At 34.3% G+C, this 16,588-nt stretch overlaps 1 protein-coding gene across 1 annotated transcript in view; it reads left to right on the top strand.

Annotated features, from left to right (window-relative positions):
- The window catches only part of LOC106644347 (uncharacterized), a 258,083-nt gene that overhangs the window by 96,960 nt on the left and 144,535 nt on the right, over positions 1-16,588 (top strand). Inside the window, exons 4-5 of the mRNA XM_089589204.1 lie at positions 9,723-9,843; positions 9,913-11,121. Of these exons, the coding sequence (XP_089445330.1) occupies positions 9,723-9,843; positions 9,913-11,121 (1,330 nt within the window). The remainder of the gene's footprint in view (positions 1-9,722; positions 9,844-9,912; positions 11,122-16,588) is intronic.

Raw genomic sequence — 16,588 nt, 5'->3', positions numbered from 1 at the left:
CTTAGAGCATATATATTTTAACCTCTGACTGAGCTGTCAGCTCGTGATCACATGTATATCACGTGTGTCCCACACAGCACATGTACACTCTGACAGCAGGCACATGTGCCCGCAGTTTGCAATGTCCGCACTTACAATGTGTATGGATCATTCTACTGAAAACGGCGTATTTCGAGGGCTGGGATGGACAAACACTTGAAATGGGTTTTTAATTTTTCTAAAAAAATTTTTTGTATTGTCCATGACCAAAATAAGCTAAAGTTTCTTAGGCCCTGTTGAATATGCCCCAGAAAATTTTTTACGACGATTTTCTTATTTTATTTAAGAAAAAAAGGAACGTTACGGTTTGAAAAAATTGTCTTAAGATCATGATTGTACCACTTACAGTAAACATTTAACCGTATTCTTGCACTTACAGGATGTACTTAGTCCATACTATTATGTACTACACTATCCGAGTTGATAATAAAATACTGCACAAAGATATGATGTGATTCGTTCAAAAAAAAGAGCGTTACGGGTTCGAAAAATCATCTTAGATTAATGATGATACCACTTACAGTAAAATTTTAACTCTATTCTTGTCTTGTACGATATACGGTGTCCTTCATATTATGTACTATACTATTCCAGCCGATAAGCTAAGACTCAGTGAAGATAAAATGTGTTTTGTATCATTGTGGGATAGCGTTACGGGCTTTTAGCAAAAAAAAGGATCGTTACGGGCTCTTATCAAATCGTCGAAAAATCGAGATTGTAATGAACCAAACGCAAATAAGGCTTTGCCACTGCACTAATATCATATATAAAACAGCTTAGTTTTAACCTTCTACCTTCCGAGTTGATAACCTAATGCTCAAAAAAGATGCATGTGCCAAAAAGATCCTTAGCGTTACGGATTCTTAGTTTTTATTTTAAGGAAATAGAATCTTCAAATTCACGAGCCAATAGAATTAGCTTAATGAAATGAAAAAATCGGAAAAAATTCCTGCAACATCTTTGACATTTGTAGAATATAAGACGCCCTAATTGGAATGCCCGTATTCGATTGCGTGCGATTGTGAGAGTATTTTCCGTGTGAATTTTAAATTCATAAGATTTCGGTCCCGCAACTTAAACAGTATGCAACTTTTGGATAAAATCTTTTTTGGCTGTCTAAAATGCGTAAAATTATTGTTAGCGCTCGTAACTTTATGATCTTATACCGTAAAAAAAGTAAAAACTCTGTGTTTTAATTCCAGAAGTCTTTAAAATTGCAAATTTTCGAGTGAGACATGAGCCCGTAACGCTTATTTAACCCCTTTTTTGCATCTCAAACTAAAGAAATACTCTTTTATGGTCTAAATTCTGTTGTACCTTTAGCAGTAAACATCTTTTAAATAATTTAAAAACTTTCTAGATCGATATCTCCTTCACCGACTTTGTAATTGACTGGGACAGGAAGTATACAATTTTTAGTAGAATGATCCATGTATACACGCCATACTATAGCATAGATAGTTATATCTCTAGTTCAAAGGTTGGAACGTCGTATTCGCTCCAAGCTTCCGACTCAAAGAGTTCAGCGTTGCTTTGAACTGTAACGTACAGGCAGCTGTATTTTATACGTTCAATGGGTGTTTGTACTTTCTCTAGCCAGATCCTCGTACTTTCTTAGAACACATTATTTTACGAGTACAGTAGCACAGTATTCAAGTCGAGGAAGTATGGAAGACTGAACAAGTAGTAGTTTTTAATCTTTTGGTATACCATCAGTAAGGCGTTTAAATCTTGCTAATGCCAAGTGATATGTTGCAGCAACGGAGACGCAGTGAGGTTTCCAAGTTACAGATGAAAAGTAAGTGACTCCAAGTAGTTTAAATAAATAACAGTATTTGATGATAATTCCCTTTATCTGTAATGCTTTTTTTTACTCTTGAAGTTGCGAGTACTGGACCAGATGCTAACTGTCTTTGGAATGTTGACTGTAAGTCCATTTTACTTAGAACACTAGAAGATGCTAAATAGGATGTCATTAGCTCGTTTAATAAGGTGCTCAGTATATCTGATATGGCTCTGCAGATAAAAACAAAAACTATGAATATGGTAAGAACAATCTTTGAAAACCAAAAGTAAGACTTTTAGGTAGATCGACAATAGTAACAAGCTGAGGGAACTTCCTTGTGGCACTTTTTGTTCACGTTGAAGAGTCTGTGAATTTTCACCATCTAGTGAACGCAGAGTTTCAGTTCGATCTGTCAAGTATATAATCGAATAGCAGAGTCTAAAAAATCATAACTCTTTAACCTTAACTAACAATTTAATGCTGACCAAATCAAAATTATGGATCAGATGAATAGCTATGATTAAGATAACCTGAGCTCTCTCTATGGCATTTTGAACATCGTCAATAGTTCTAATTAAAGCAGTTTGGATGCTGTGCCCAGTTTTGTAACCTGACTGGTGGTTGAGGATTTTTTAGCTTCGTACACAAACTCAGTCATTGCCCTTACCTTTCTGAGATATTTCAATTACGTTGGTATGCTGCTATGAAATTAAAAAAACTCCTAATTTTAGAAAAATTTTAAATAAATGAAGTAGAATAGGCATGACGGTAGCGAGGCAAGATTTGAGATATTGAACAGGTAATCTTTCCAAACCGCAAGCATTAGAATAAGCAAAGTTAATAGCTTGAATGGCAATGGACACAGTGATGTGTAGTACTGTTCATTGAGATCAATTTATGCAAATAGTTAGGGAGGCAAAGATACAGGTTCTTCGTTTCTCCCAAAGAATTTGATCATGACTGTGGATAATGTAGGAACCTGTCTTACATATCTTGAACATATCTTTCGTGAGCCCACAAAGATCAATGGACCTGATAACTGGCCAGGGCTCGGTAGCGGTGCGACATCTGAGGAACCTGCTACGATAGTGTTGTAGCTTGGCGTTTCGAACAATAATTTTTAACGTTTTGCATAACGATCTGTACTTGGAGAGGTGACGTTCAGAGTGGTTACATTTTAAGCTGCACCAAGTTCGATTTCGTACCTGAATTAAATCTTTGATTTAAGAAGGAATTCACGGTGTAGGGTGTTACCTGCCCTTAAAGGTGCGGAATGAGGCATGTTTGTCGTATTCGGCTTTTAGTGTGTCCGTACAAAGAGAGACTGTCATCGATATTATGAACTTCAAATAGTAAATTCCATTTGATCTGATGAAGATTATAGAAAATGGTTTCTTCTTTGTAGTATTCAAAAGATCTACAAGTTATAAAATGAGGTGCCCTATCTGGGGAATATAAAAGTCGTAAGCACTGTTGCGGATAAGGATGTGTGTCTAATGTAGTAAAAACATCAATTGTGATATCGGTGATGATGAATTCACGGCGTTAAGAGTAAATAAGCACTCTCAGTGAAGTATCGGCTATTTAATATACGACTGATTTGTGCATGTGAAAGACGACGTCACCACATCCCTTACTAGTCCGATCATTCCCATAGATTTTGTATCTTTGTAAGTTAAGCTGTTGGTCAGATATATCTGGCTTCAAAAACGATTCTCTACTACCAAAAATCTAAATATTGTCATCGATTATAAAGTAATGGATGTTAAAAAGATGTGCACTAAAAGACTGAGTGCTTACATAGCCTAGTTTTATTTTACTTCTGCTGCTCACTAAAAAATAATTCGTCATACTTTATGGTACTTATTATTTGTTTAATACTCTTGTGCAATTTTGAACACTTGTGTTTATCAATTGCACTATGATTAAGATTCACGAATTCGTTAATTTTTCAGTTAATGCAAGACAGTGAAGGGTTTGAAGTGCATTTCTGAGTAGCATGTGCACCCGCACAATAACTACACGTCATGGTACCTGAAAAGTTAGCATCAATATGCCCAAAAACTATTGCATTTGAAACGTAAGAGCAAGGATAAATGATCGGCAAAGTGGTATTTTATCGAGCCAAGACTGATGCGATCGTGACAAAAAAGTTTGGTTCTGCATCCGGGTAAGACTTCTATAACGTAACATCTGTGCTTCTTATAACTTGTAGAATACAGGTAGACGATTTTAATTTCTTTGCGTTCACGGTCTAAAAATCTCTACGCTACTATATACTCACAAATATTTTCTTCAGAGTATTCTACCGCGATACTGTTAATTATGAGTCACGAGGCAAGTTTTCTTTGTGGACTTCACTTCGAGTTCTAGTTTGCTTGGGGTGGAGCATGTAGCTAGTGCATTGACTGTTTCACTTTCAACGACGATCGTACAGTCCGAGTGCTAATTTTCTCGTCCTATTTTGAGCTTAAGGGAAGTGGAATTTTTTTATGTGAAAACATTTTATTCGGGGTTTGCATTTCCGCTTGGGAAGTGAAAATTTTCAAAGCAAAACGCTTTTTCTGTCACGCCTATATAGGTATACTAATACCGTTTTCTCTCTCTCTCTGTACTGAGGAGCACTGAGTTTAGGCTGCTGCCAGCCAAAATATATAAATATACTATATAATATTCGTCTACAAGCAGTTAAGTATGCATGCGCACGTTCACACACACACATGCTGTGGACGGCTGCTGGCCAATAAGTGGCCAGTGCTGCGTGTTTACGCTGCCACCTGCAAGAATATTGGTCTGTCTAATTCAGAGGTCAGCACTGCTCACTGAGCAGATGAGACGAGTGGTCTACAAGCCACAGGAAGAGACTGAGAAAGACGACAGTTGCCGTTGGTTATAATTGACGTGTATAAATATAACTTTACTTTTTAAGCATGTTGCTGTTTATATTGTACCAAATATTAACATCAATGAAATCATTTGGTTTTTGCCGTTAAATTTGCTACCATACTCAGATACTGGTTCTACTGCATTGCAAGAAAATTACAATTCTTTGCCTATGATTGTTTCTGGCGATTTTAATGTTAATTGCTATAATGAAAATTCGCAGCCATTAATAGACTTTCTTAACGATTTTTTACATTTACATATTAATAATAATCGACATCAAGCTACTACCATAGGTGATACAAATATAGACGACACTTTTTCGAGATTTCTAAATAAAATTGCATCTACAACAGTTATTTCTTACCGTAGCTACCATGAACCAATTGTTACTATTGTACAGAGCGATGAACAACACACTTTACAATGAATAATAATGTAAATATTTTTTAGTCTGATTTTTTTGGTACTTTTTCTATATTAATAAATATTTTTATCAATAAAAAATATTATATGCAATTTCGCATTTTTTACTTACTGAGGAGACATCCACTATTTGTAAGGTCGACTTTTTCAAAATTTCAAGAAATTAAATTTTTTTGTGTTGCATGTTTCAGAACGCAAAAAAAAATAGTGGCACATATCCATATACACGTTTTCACATGTTCCTAGGGTCAAATGTGACACTACGGCTGGTTTTTTTGTTTGTTTTTTTTTTTTTTTTTTTTTTTTTTTCTTTTTACCGGGTTACCGGCCTAGTCGCCAGGGCCACCCACTCACCACCTATGTGTGGTGGTGTATTGCCGCACTCATTTCTAACCCTTTTACTGATATCATACCTAATCTATGGGCACAGTGCGAGTATCTTCAGTAAAACACCTTGCCAGTTATGCTGAAACTCTCTGCATCAACGGTGCATTGAGTTCCCTTGCCACTGTGTAGCTTTTCCCCGGATAAGACTTCGTATTCCAGGACTCCTCGGCAGTTAAGCCGGCGCTCTCTGCCGAAGCATCGGATCCAGGCTATTTAGCATCACCGAAGAAGCCCCATATTTCAGGAACCACTCTTCGCCGTTAAGTTTGGCGATCCCTGCCAGGCGCATTGGATCCGCTAATTCCTACCTATAGCCCTAACACTGTTTCGCAATTACCCAGGACCGAAGACCTGTGGGGCAAGCAAAAAACCCTGCAATTACTTTGAAGGAAAATTTTACGGAGAAACTCGCCCTGAAACAGCCGGGGTTACATAGAAACTTTTCCTGATGAGAATAGTTTTTGAAAAAATCTGCATTCACCAGGAATCGAACCCACGACCCCTAGACCAGGGTTGTATCAGTAAAAAGCACGCTTACCACTGAGCTTACACCGCTCCTCTAAGAGAAGCGGCATTGATGTTACCAAATGAGGGGTTCTTAGTGTTAAGAGCCGAAATAAATTCGTTTACACGGTTATTGCATGGTCCAATCACTAGTCTTTCAGTGTGGTTAATGGGAATAGCTCTTTTTCCACATAAAATGATTTAGTGGGAGCAGCTTTTACCAGAAGAGTAATGTGTGCGAAAGAGATATAGTATTAGTAGACTTAATACTAGTCTTGATTTTGTTAGCGGCATGTTTGCATGTGCTTTTTATTTATTTACTTTTCTAATTTTTTTTTTAAATAAATACTTTCGTAGTGTATTTATTTTTAGGCTTTATTGTAAACGAGTTCATATAGCCTTGGCACAGTTAGGTACATTTTTACATTATATTTGTTACATATGACAAGTAATGGTTACATATTACATTAATGGTTATAAACGTGGTGATGAAACTGCATACGCAGCTTGCGACTCTTTTTTCCGTGTGGTTTCTATCTCATTTGCTAACCAAGATAAGAATTGATCATGGTGAGCAGCGACTTCCCTCTGTAATCTTTTTACTTCTTTAAATGATAAGATCGTAGCTGGTGAATTATAGTTCTCGTATTTATCATATGAGTTTTCACTCATGTTAGGAAAATCGTCTGCATGTGATGAACTGTACGATAAGATTATGTCTGTACACAATAGTCGTGATAAGCGGTCTCTTAGCTCAAGGAAGAAGGAATTGCAGCAGATAACAGCTACGGTTTTTCCAGAGCCATCTGGAGATAAAGTGTTAAAGCAGTTGTACTTACAAGAAAATATTAGAAACATACGAAGCAAAAAACTTATGAAGGACTTGCAGAGTAAACTGAGCAGAACACTCACCTTGCAAGAGTACTTTTTATAAGAAAGCGTAACGCTATATTAGTTCTCTAGAACCTATAAATTAAGAAAATCAATGTCAAGCAGGTTTAGGGGAGCTTCTTATGAGTTCTTGCTTCCTCCTTTGCTCCCTGAGGTAAGAAATACGTGAGAAGTAGTTGTACTCTTTCATGGTTTTCTAGCCATTAAACTGTAGTTGCAAAAAAAATTTAAATAAATTGTAGTGATTTTCAGTGAATAAATCAATCAGAATTTTATTTTTTATGCAAACATAATATTGTTTTCCACACTTCCGGCTTATTTCACTTCCCTTCGAGCTCATAAAGATGCAAGTGAACAGAAATTTCTATAATTTATGTTTGAAAAAAAGAAAAAGAATTATTATACCTCTGCTTAGTGAGCTTATTGAGGACGTTCGGTAGAGATAGCGGGGGGAACCACTTGTGGGGCAAGGGGGAAGTAGCGATGAGTGAAGACTTGGCATCGCCGCACGGGTCTCCAATGTATGAGTGTTCATGTACTCACATATAAACACACATCAGGTGGTGTACATTCTGCAGTTTCTGCACTGTCTGCTGCGTCGGTTACGGCAGTGTATGTGTATATTTGTAATGTATTTGTGCTAAAGATGTAAGTATTTGATTTTTATTAATTATAACAATGTAATAAAAATGAGTAAATAATTTGAAAGATTTGTGACAGATATCTGTACATACAATTATATTTGTAGCTAATGTAAATAAAATTCTTGAATTCTTATGTGACTTGAAAAGTCTCATTGAAAGTGATATGTTAAATAATTAGGACAGACTCTAGTTTCTGCGATTACTACAAGTATGTGATTTTGTTATCTTGTGTGAAAAAATTGTATTGTATAAAAATTACAAATAAAAATTTTATTAAGAAAAATAAATATGTGATATTATAATACATTACTTTGTTATGGGTATGGGTGGAACCTAAGTACATACACTCACACACATGTATAAGCTTATGTTTTATACAGCAATACATAAATATCTACCATGATATTCAAATATTTACTGATTTACGTCCTGAAACATTTTGAATTTCCCGCTCCTTGCCATGTTGCCACTGCGTTTTTGTCGAACTATTATTTAATTTTTTTATTCATAAACTAATCAGACGATCGTCGCAAAACTTCGTGTACATATAGTTAATAACATTATCTGTGACATATAAATAAAATTGGAGATTTTCATCACTCCAATTTTTTTCAAACTGAGTTTTTATAAGTTTCCCCGTAAGCGACCGTGTTAGAATGACTGAACTTTGAAATTCAATATCTCGTTAACGAAACAGACGAACCTCTTGAAATTTTAACAGCTTCATTGTAACAACAATAAGAACGTCTGGTCAAAATTTAAAAAAGATTCATCACAGGGTTCTATCTCTACCGAACGTCCTTAATCTATTTATTGAGATTTGGCCCATGCATGCATTTTTCAATGCTTTAAAAATGTACTACCTTGTATGATAAGAATAGTTATCTAATGTAAAACTTGAAAAACAATAATTTACTAACCCTAACATCATTTTGGGTTAATTTTGTATGTAAATTACTTACAAGGACACATTAATTAATTATATCAACATTTATTTTATTATAAACAAATGAGAGATAAGTCGTGGACCACAAAAATTTTTATCCTAGTTCAGGACCCTAAAAACTACGTTTTTCAACTTTTCTTTATTTCATTGCAACCAGTTGATCGAAATAATTTTAAAAAATTGAACAGTACAACTGATTTCTGTTGATAGATTTTAGGCTTGCGAGAAAGCCAACATAACCGTACATAAAAATTTTTAGTTACTTTTAAACGCGATTTTAATCATACTTTAATTAAATAACATTTTTTTAGAGCGGAACTGTGAAAAGTCAGTTTTCACTACAGAAAAAAAATTTTTTTTTTTCCTTTTATATAATGATAAACGTATATTTGTATGTTATAGAATCGAATTATAATAATCAGATCACGAGGAAAAAAAACAAAACGAATAGTGTTGTTTTGAATTTTTTTTTATGTCTAACTTTTTTTTCTTTTAGATTTTGAGCCTAGTCAAGCTTCTTGGAATATTTACAAAATTAAGTTTACTAAGGGCATTATACTTATAGTAACAAGAAAGACATTTTACTATACTAAGTAATTATATACCTTTTACTTTAATGTATTCAGTCTGATATAAAACTTTTTGCAGACAAAACTTGCAGAATGAACTTTTAAAGTTTTTGACGACTAATGGTAGATTTATCATGCAAGCCATAAACAAATCTTAAAAATACCATAACATTCCTTTTATTGTTTCTAAACTTTTGTTCACCTTACGCGATATGTTATTTAAGTTTATCGAACTAATACAGTAAATTTGTCATCAATAGTATTAGAAACCCCCGCAATACTCAAAGAATGTTGAATGTGTTTAAAAATAAGTTATTCACCTCAAAATCACCAAACAAGTTAATAAGCTAAGTGTTAGTTAACTACATGTCAGTCTACTACATTAGATCCTAAATGTTCATTCTCCTCATATAGGAAATTAATCACAGCACGTAGAATAATTTTCTGAGTATAACGAAATTTTCCTGCAAGATGTACTTGAACATCTGCTGGCTACCTAAAAAGAATGCTAAATTAAATTCGTTAAAAGAAATTTTTAAATAGTTTCAAACTCAAAAAATGTATTTTTGCGTTGTACAATTAATGTGAAATAATCTTCAGCTATATTATATATTAAATTAGTTTTTTATTGTAAACTGGTGTTACAGGTAGTAGACGTTTCATTTGCAATCAATGTGGTATTCGTTGCAAAAAACCTTCAATGTTAAAAAAGCATATGAAGATTCATACAGACGTTCGAATATATACTTGTCAGAATTGTTCTTCCAGGTAACAAAGTGTTCCTTTCTAAATAAATTGCTTATTTATTCTCAATTCACTTTCTATATAATTTTTTAGCTTTAGAAGTAAAAGCAACCTCACTAAACACATAAAGTCAAGGTCTCAGTATAGAAAATGTAAAAACATAGAAGAAAAAAATTTAAATCAAGCAACTAAAACAGTTAATACTACTAAAGATGCAAAAATGCATTCATTCGATGAGAATAAAGTTGAAACTGAACTCGTTAGTAAAACTGAATCCGAGGGTAGTATAAGTAAAGAGTCTAAAACAGAAGAATGTGAGATAGCACAGGATTTTTTCAGTCTTTCAATGCCAAGACAACGGGACTTTCCAGGATTATTTACTTTAAATAGACCGATAACTTACCCATATGACTTATGTACTCGTCTTTCTTTGGATACACCATTTCAAAATCAACCGATTTTCTTGAATTTTCAGGAAAAAAATCATCCTTCTTGTGAAACATTTGATTGTGACAATAACATTCATAATTTTTATAAAAAACAAGACGCTACAATCTCACCAATTGACCTTACGATAAAATCACCTTATTCTATCATTAAACGAACCAAATCAATCAATATCTTAGCAAGTCTATCAGATCCAGCATTGTTAAATAGTATTGTTCAAACAATGGAGTGTATACCTTCAAAAATTCAAACCAAATTGACAGAACAACCAATTAATAAAGAAATGCTTCAAGCCTATCTGACTGAGCGTTATATGAAAGATAATAAAGTAAAAGAACAGTATCGAGTTTTTCACGAAGAGAAAATATCATTAAAAGAATCAAGTCATCTAATTTCTTCAGATTTGTTGAGAAAAACAGTTGTTAATCAAGAGAATAAGCTTACTAATTTAGGGTATTTGGAAAAACTAAACCAAAAAGTGATGTCGAAACAAAGTAAAGATTATAATTTAGAATATCGTACTTCCTTTTCGTCCAAACATCAAGAGAATTTTATTGCCAACCTGCCATCTGATCGTAACTTACAAAACATTGAATATAAATCTATTACCTTAGAAACATCTGATGATGAACTATCAAATCTACGGCACACAAGCATTTCCTTGGATCCTTCAAACAGTGAAAGTATATCCAAAATAGAATCAAATATTACTGAGGCAAAAAAACTACAATCACCAATTCAGAAAAATGTTGCTGATTTCCGGGATTCCCGATCAGTTTCTTTAAGTAACATGACTGAAACGACATTGAAATCGGACTTCATTCAACCAATCATTATAAATCCAAGTTACCTCAGGTAAATTTGTTTTAAAATAGACTTAGTCATATAACATTCAAATTACTTTACTAACACTTGATGTATGCATATATTAGTATGATCTATCAATGTTTGTCGTACACCTAAAAAGTGTTTTATATTTCCATAAATCTGGACCATTGCAACATTGCCTCAATATTTTAAGGGAGCTTCTCAAGTAACTAATTTACATCAGGTTTTGTTCGAAATTGGTCTGACGGCTCTTTTTGTAACAGTCAATATTGTGTTAAGTGTATTTAGTATTTGTGTGATAAATAACTTTTTATTTATAATTTTATCTAAATGAATTAAAATTTGTAAACAATGTACGGTATCGTTTTTTAAATATTTAAGTACAGTACTTGAGAAAATTTTGAAACGCAAAAGTCCAAGTTTATTTAATTATTTTATTCTTATTTAACTACGTCCTACATGTAGTTAAAATAACTCACAGCAATACATTATTAGATAGAGCAAGAATAACTTAAGACCTCTCTTACATGTATAAAAAAGTATATCTTGAACATTAATTGCTTTTTGTCACAATAATTTTGTAGTCTGTCGATGCCAAAAACTTTGTTACAATCATAACAGTTGCTATCAAGTAACTAAAGTTTCTTTAATGGAACTTAATCTGCTAGATTAAAAACTGTGAATTTTATCCACTCATTAGCTTAGGTTGATAATGTTTAAGAACATTATCTTTTAAAAAGTGATTATCTCTAAAATGAATTTAGTGTATTAGAAGACGTTCCGACCTTACTTCATAACCTGACACCTCTTTTACGAATAATAATGAGAAAAGATACAAAACTAGGACTTCAAGTAATTATTCAAGCCAAAGTTAAAACCGGAAAATTGTAGCTTGTAATCAGTACTAGTTCTGTGTCTCTTCACATTATTTTTCGTACAAGTATCAATAGCTTTTGACAAACATTTCGCAAAGTACCATCTCTTTGCCTATTATCATTATTTTCTGCAGAACTAACTGTAATGTTATTAACTGATAAAAATTGATTGAAGAAAGACTGTCGGCTTAATAGAAATTTCTGCTAATAATTTGAATGTCAATATATCTGACTCTTACTCTTACTTAATGTAGTTGTATCCTTCGTGCAATAGCAAGCTAGTGCAATTTAAACTTGAGAGTCTCGTCTGTCCTCCTCATACTTATGAGGAAGTAGAATCTTCAGCAGTTTTTTCTACGCTTATTAATCTATTTTTTATATCAAGTGCACCTGCAGTCTTTTGTAAAATAAAAAAATATTCTCACATAGTTTTGGAGTGTAAAAAAAAATATCTTTCACAGTTTACCATAATTTTTATGACATAAACATGTGGAGCTTATAGAAGAACTTAAATTATACTTAATTATAACTAAAGATCAGAAAAAATATTAATAGTAAAACAATTTCCACTTTTTCTGGAAACTCTACCCTCACAAAAGTCTGAAAGCGTACTTTTTTTTTTTTTTTTTCCGGGTTACCACTACAGCCTACTGGCCTAGTTGCAGGGGCCACCCACTCACCACCTTTGTGTGGGGGTGTATTCCCAACTCCCATTTACAAACCTTTTTCCTCACATCCTACCTGAATCTATGAGCACAGTGCGTGCGAGTATCTGCGGTGGAACACCTTGGCAGTTTAGCTGACACTCTCTGCACCAATGGTGCATTGGGTCCACTCGCCATTGTGTAGCTTTTCTCCAAAGGAGACTCCATATTTCAGGACTCCTCGTCGGTTAAGCCGGCGCTCTCTGCCGAAGCATCGGATCCAGGCTATTTAGCATCCCCGGAGAAGCCCCATGTTTCAGAGACCACTGCTCGCTAGTATGGCCGGCGATCCCTGCTTGGTGCATCAGATCCGCTAATCCCTACCTATATCTGCCCTAATACTGTTCCGCATTGACCTAAGCTCAAAGACCTTCTGGGTAAAGAAAAAAACCCTGGAATTAATTTTCATTAAAGTACTGTATCAATAATATATTTTATCAACTAATATTTATAAATTAAATATCCAAGTTAAATGAAAATTATATCTATAATTTAATTAAAAACATATGTGTTCATTAAGATATAATATACAGTTTGAATTTTCTGATAATTAAGTCTAAAATAAGCATTTAAATAACACTAAAATTTTAATTTCCAATTAAAATTAATAACAAAAGATCTTTCTTTAGAGGACTGCTCTATGCATTCGATAGCTGTGATTGCCAAATAATTTTTTTTAATCATAAGATCTAGCACTTTGTGTCATCTTACTAATATATAGAGCAAAGTCGCTAAAACCGCTGTAATTGCCAACCGCGAAAACTACTGAACCGATTTTGCTGAAAATTTGCATACCGATTCTGGAGACTTCCTAAATGGTTTTATCATAGTTTTTATCTTGAAAAATTTAATAACAATAGCTATAAATAAGCTTAAAGTTTTGCAAAAAGACACTAGCTTTTCACTTTAGTTCAGTAGGATCCGCTAGGTGGCATCGATATAAAATCGGAGCTAACTGCAACAGAATTAAATAAGTGTAGTTATAATAGGTTAGAGCGTACCAAAACTTAAAAATTTCTATAGATTTCTATAGTCGTCTACCAGCAGTTCATGGAGCTGCATCGCGAATGTAGTTGATAGTCGTGCATCTGGGTACCCCAGTTACCGACGACTCTCTTCTCCAACGGACAAGTGACCTAGGTCTACTTCCATCCTGAACCTTCAGGATTGACGAGTGCCACCAATAAAAAGTTATTCAAACTGATAACGCCTCTGGTGGTATACCAGGAGACGTGTCTAGCCAGAGCACAACTTGCTCCAACACTTCAGAGTTATGTAGCCGTTTCACCATCCAGCCTGGTCTGTTAGAGAATTTTTTACTACGAATGCAAGCCAGGGAAGACAGCCCTGAAGAGCATGGGCAGCCGCAACGGCTTCCTTCTCAATAGTCGTTCCAACGGCATACCCACGTAGAGAAGGTATTCTCTACACCCACTTTACCGACTGACGATAAGCAGTTGGTTATCTGGAGAACGACCGAAAGACGAGATATTCTATAGTCAATGGTGTACTTTCCTCCATCACGGTCTCCGTACACAGAGACTTCGAGGATAAGAGTCAAGCTACCTGCAGCCGGCTCTTTATCATTAAAAATAATAATAAGGAATAGCTGGAAGTTTCACCATTGGCCCTTTTCAGGGTCATTATAAGTATTTACGTTCCCTACTTAACCATTAATCTCATTGGTTCTTTTAAGTGTCACCTAAATTTAAACTACCTTGCCAACAAATAAATTTTTACCACCATTTCCGGAAACGATTCGTCGACCAAAAGACTATATTCACTAAAGACGGCCACTATTAAATCAAGTCAGTCATTCTCTGGCAATCGTCACGAGCGGAGTTGTTCTTCGCAAGGCTGGGAACTCCAGTGACCGGTGACCCTATGTTACCCTCTCGACTCTAAGCATTCACCCTGGAATCACCGATCCTCTCCAAAGTCTGCGCTGGGATAACCTAACTGCTGTGAAGGGGAAAAAAACTTGAGCCAACGGGACAGTCTCAGACGGGTAAGCATCGTGAACCAATCTCCCCATCTTAGATAACCAAGACAACTGAGCCTGCAAAAAAGGAAGGTGCTTTAGACACCAACGTCTTCGACGTTATACCAGGAGACGATGAGAAAGATCTCTACAACTAGCTCCAAATCTTTAGACTTTGTAATTTTTATCCCTATCAGTCTAGGGCTCTGAGAGCATGCCAGACAAGATCACCCTAAGATATCCAGGCAGTCACAATTGCTGTTAAGTTCAGTGGAGAAAGAGTTCACTTAAGAAGCTTACCGGTCTTTTTTAGGGCCATCAGACGTCGAATTACCTTGTCAAAAAATATATTAGAACTAAACAAAATTAATAGAAAACAGCCTCTACGGGTCAAAAAGTCTGAAGCATGCCAAAAGTCGCAAGTGGGTGAATTGGAAGGAAAACTTCAAATGTATCTAATGAATACAATTTTAGCCGTCAAGAAACTGACGCAGAAAATTTATCGAGATTGGAACGGCAGCGTCAAAATCAACAAAAAAAAATCCATCACGTGAAAGATCAGCTGTTCAGTGAACCCTTCCAGTAACCTCTTAAATCTTTCAGATTTTTATATTAGTAGAAAATGTATTTGTATTTTTGTGGCGATAAAAAATATAGAGATGAGGCTTCAAGACTTTGTTGCTCTGGTATACAAGTGTTGAGATAAGAGAATAAAATTTTTTTTTGATACATATTTTTTTGGAGTTTTCAATTTCAACAGCTTTAAAAAATAGACCTTTTCGTAAATTATATGGGAGGAACTGCAAATCAACGGCCTTTTAAGGCTACCGATTATTTTATGGCATAAGGAATGCGTGGTATTTTTCAGCATAATTATTTTTTTTTTAGTTTTTACGGTTTTTTACTGGATCAAATAAGCTGCATGGATTTCGAACAAATATGTTTATAATAAGAAAATTTTTGTTTGGAAAAGTGTCAGGAACAGATGTAAAATTTCTAACTGAAAACGTTTTACATTACAAGTCAACACACTACAGTGTTCCATTTAGTAAATCTCGGGCGAAGCCGAGACGGGGGGCCACTAGTCAACCATAATTACACACTGTTGAGTTGTTTGCATCTTTTTGATGTTGTATTTATTTGTATGATTACTGAATACTATACAGTATAAACGTTGCATAACTACTAATACCTGTAAAAATGATGAACTAAAAATTTGTTTAATACTTTAAATCAAACTAAGCTTTGCTGGATCACAAATTTAATTTTCGTGACTTATTATTTATTATTAAAAAAAAAAAAATTCCTTGAGCAAAGTTGAAAGTCAAAAATGAAAAAAAATTTTTACTTTTTTCAACACTTAATCCTTGCTTAAAATCATCAGGAAAACAACTTGTGTGTTTAACATTTTGATCTAAAACTAAAACTTTTCGAGATATTAATAACAACTAAAAAGAGCTGATTTCTAAGGTATTTTGCAATAATAAACAATGGCGTGTATCTCTGGCGAAGTAGATGATTAAGGGCGTTATTTTATTTTCTTTAAATTTTGAGCTACACATCGGACTGTTGTAAAGGACATGACCCTCTCTCTCTTATTCTCTGGCACCTTGACTAGAGATTCAAAGAGAAGTACGAGATATACGTATCTCTAACTTTAATTCTTACATTTAGGTATCAGGCTCTTGGAATAATAAAATAATTTTTGAAATAAAATCAAACTATCGTGACGTTGAATGCATACTTTCCCTCACTTTCTGATTGCATGTAAACAGGAGACCAAATCACATCAGGGAAATAAAAGGTTTTAAAGTATGTTTGACAGCATGAGAAAATTCTATAAATTTTAAGTGAATATTTTAATGCAGAAAATAAGATCCCAGAGATATAGACGTGTATTTTTAATTAAAAATTAGGTATGAGCTAAAATTCAG

This window comes from Copidosoma floridanum, unplaced genomic scaffold (assembly GCF_036245765.1).
Source record: "Copidosoma floridanum isolate Cflo_tuat_1 unplaced genomic scaffold, Cflo_Japanese_pri ptg000008l, whole genome shotgun sequence".
NCBI classification, from domain to species: Eukaryota; Metazoa; Arthropoda; class Insecta; order Hymenoptera; family Encyrtidae; genus Copidosoma; species Copidosoma floridanum.
This window is presented reverse-complemented; position numbering and strand designations above follow the sequence as displayed.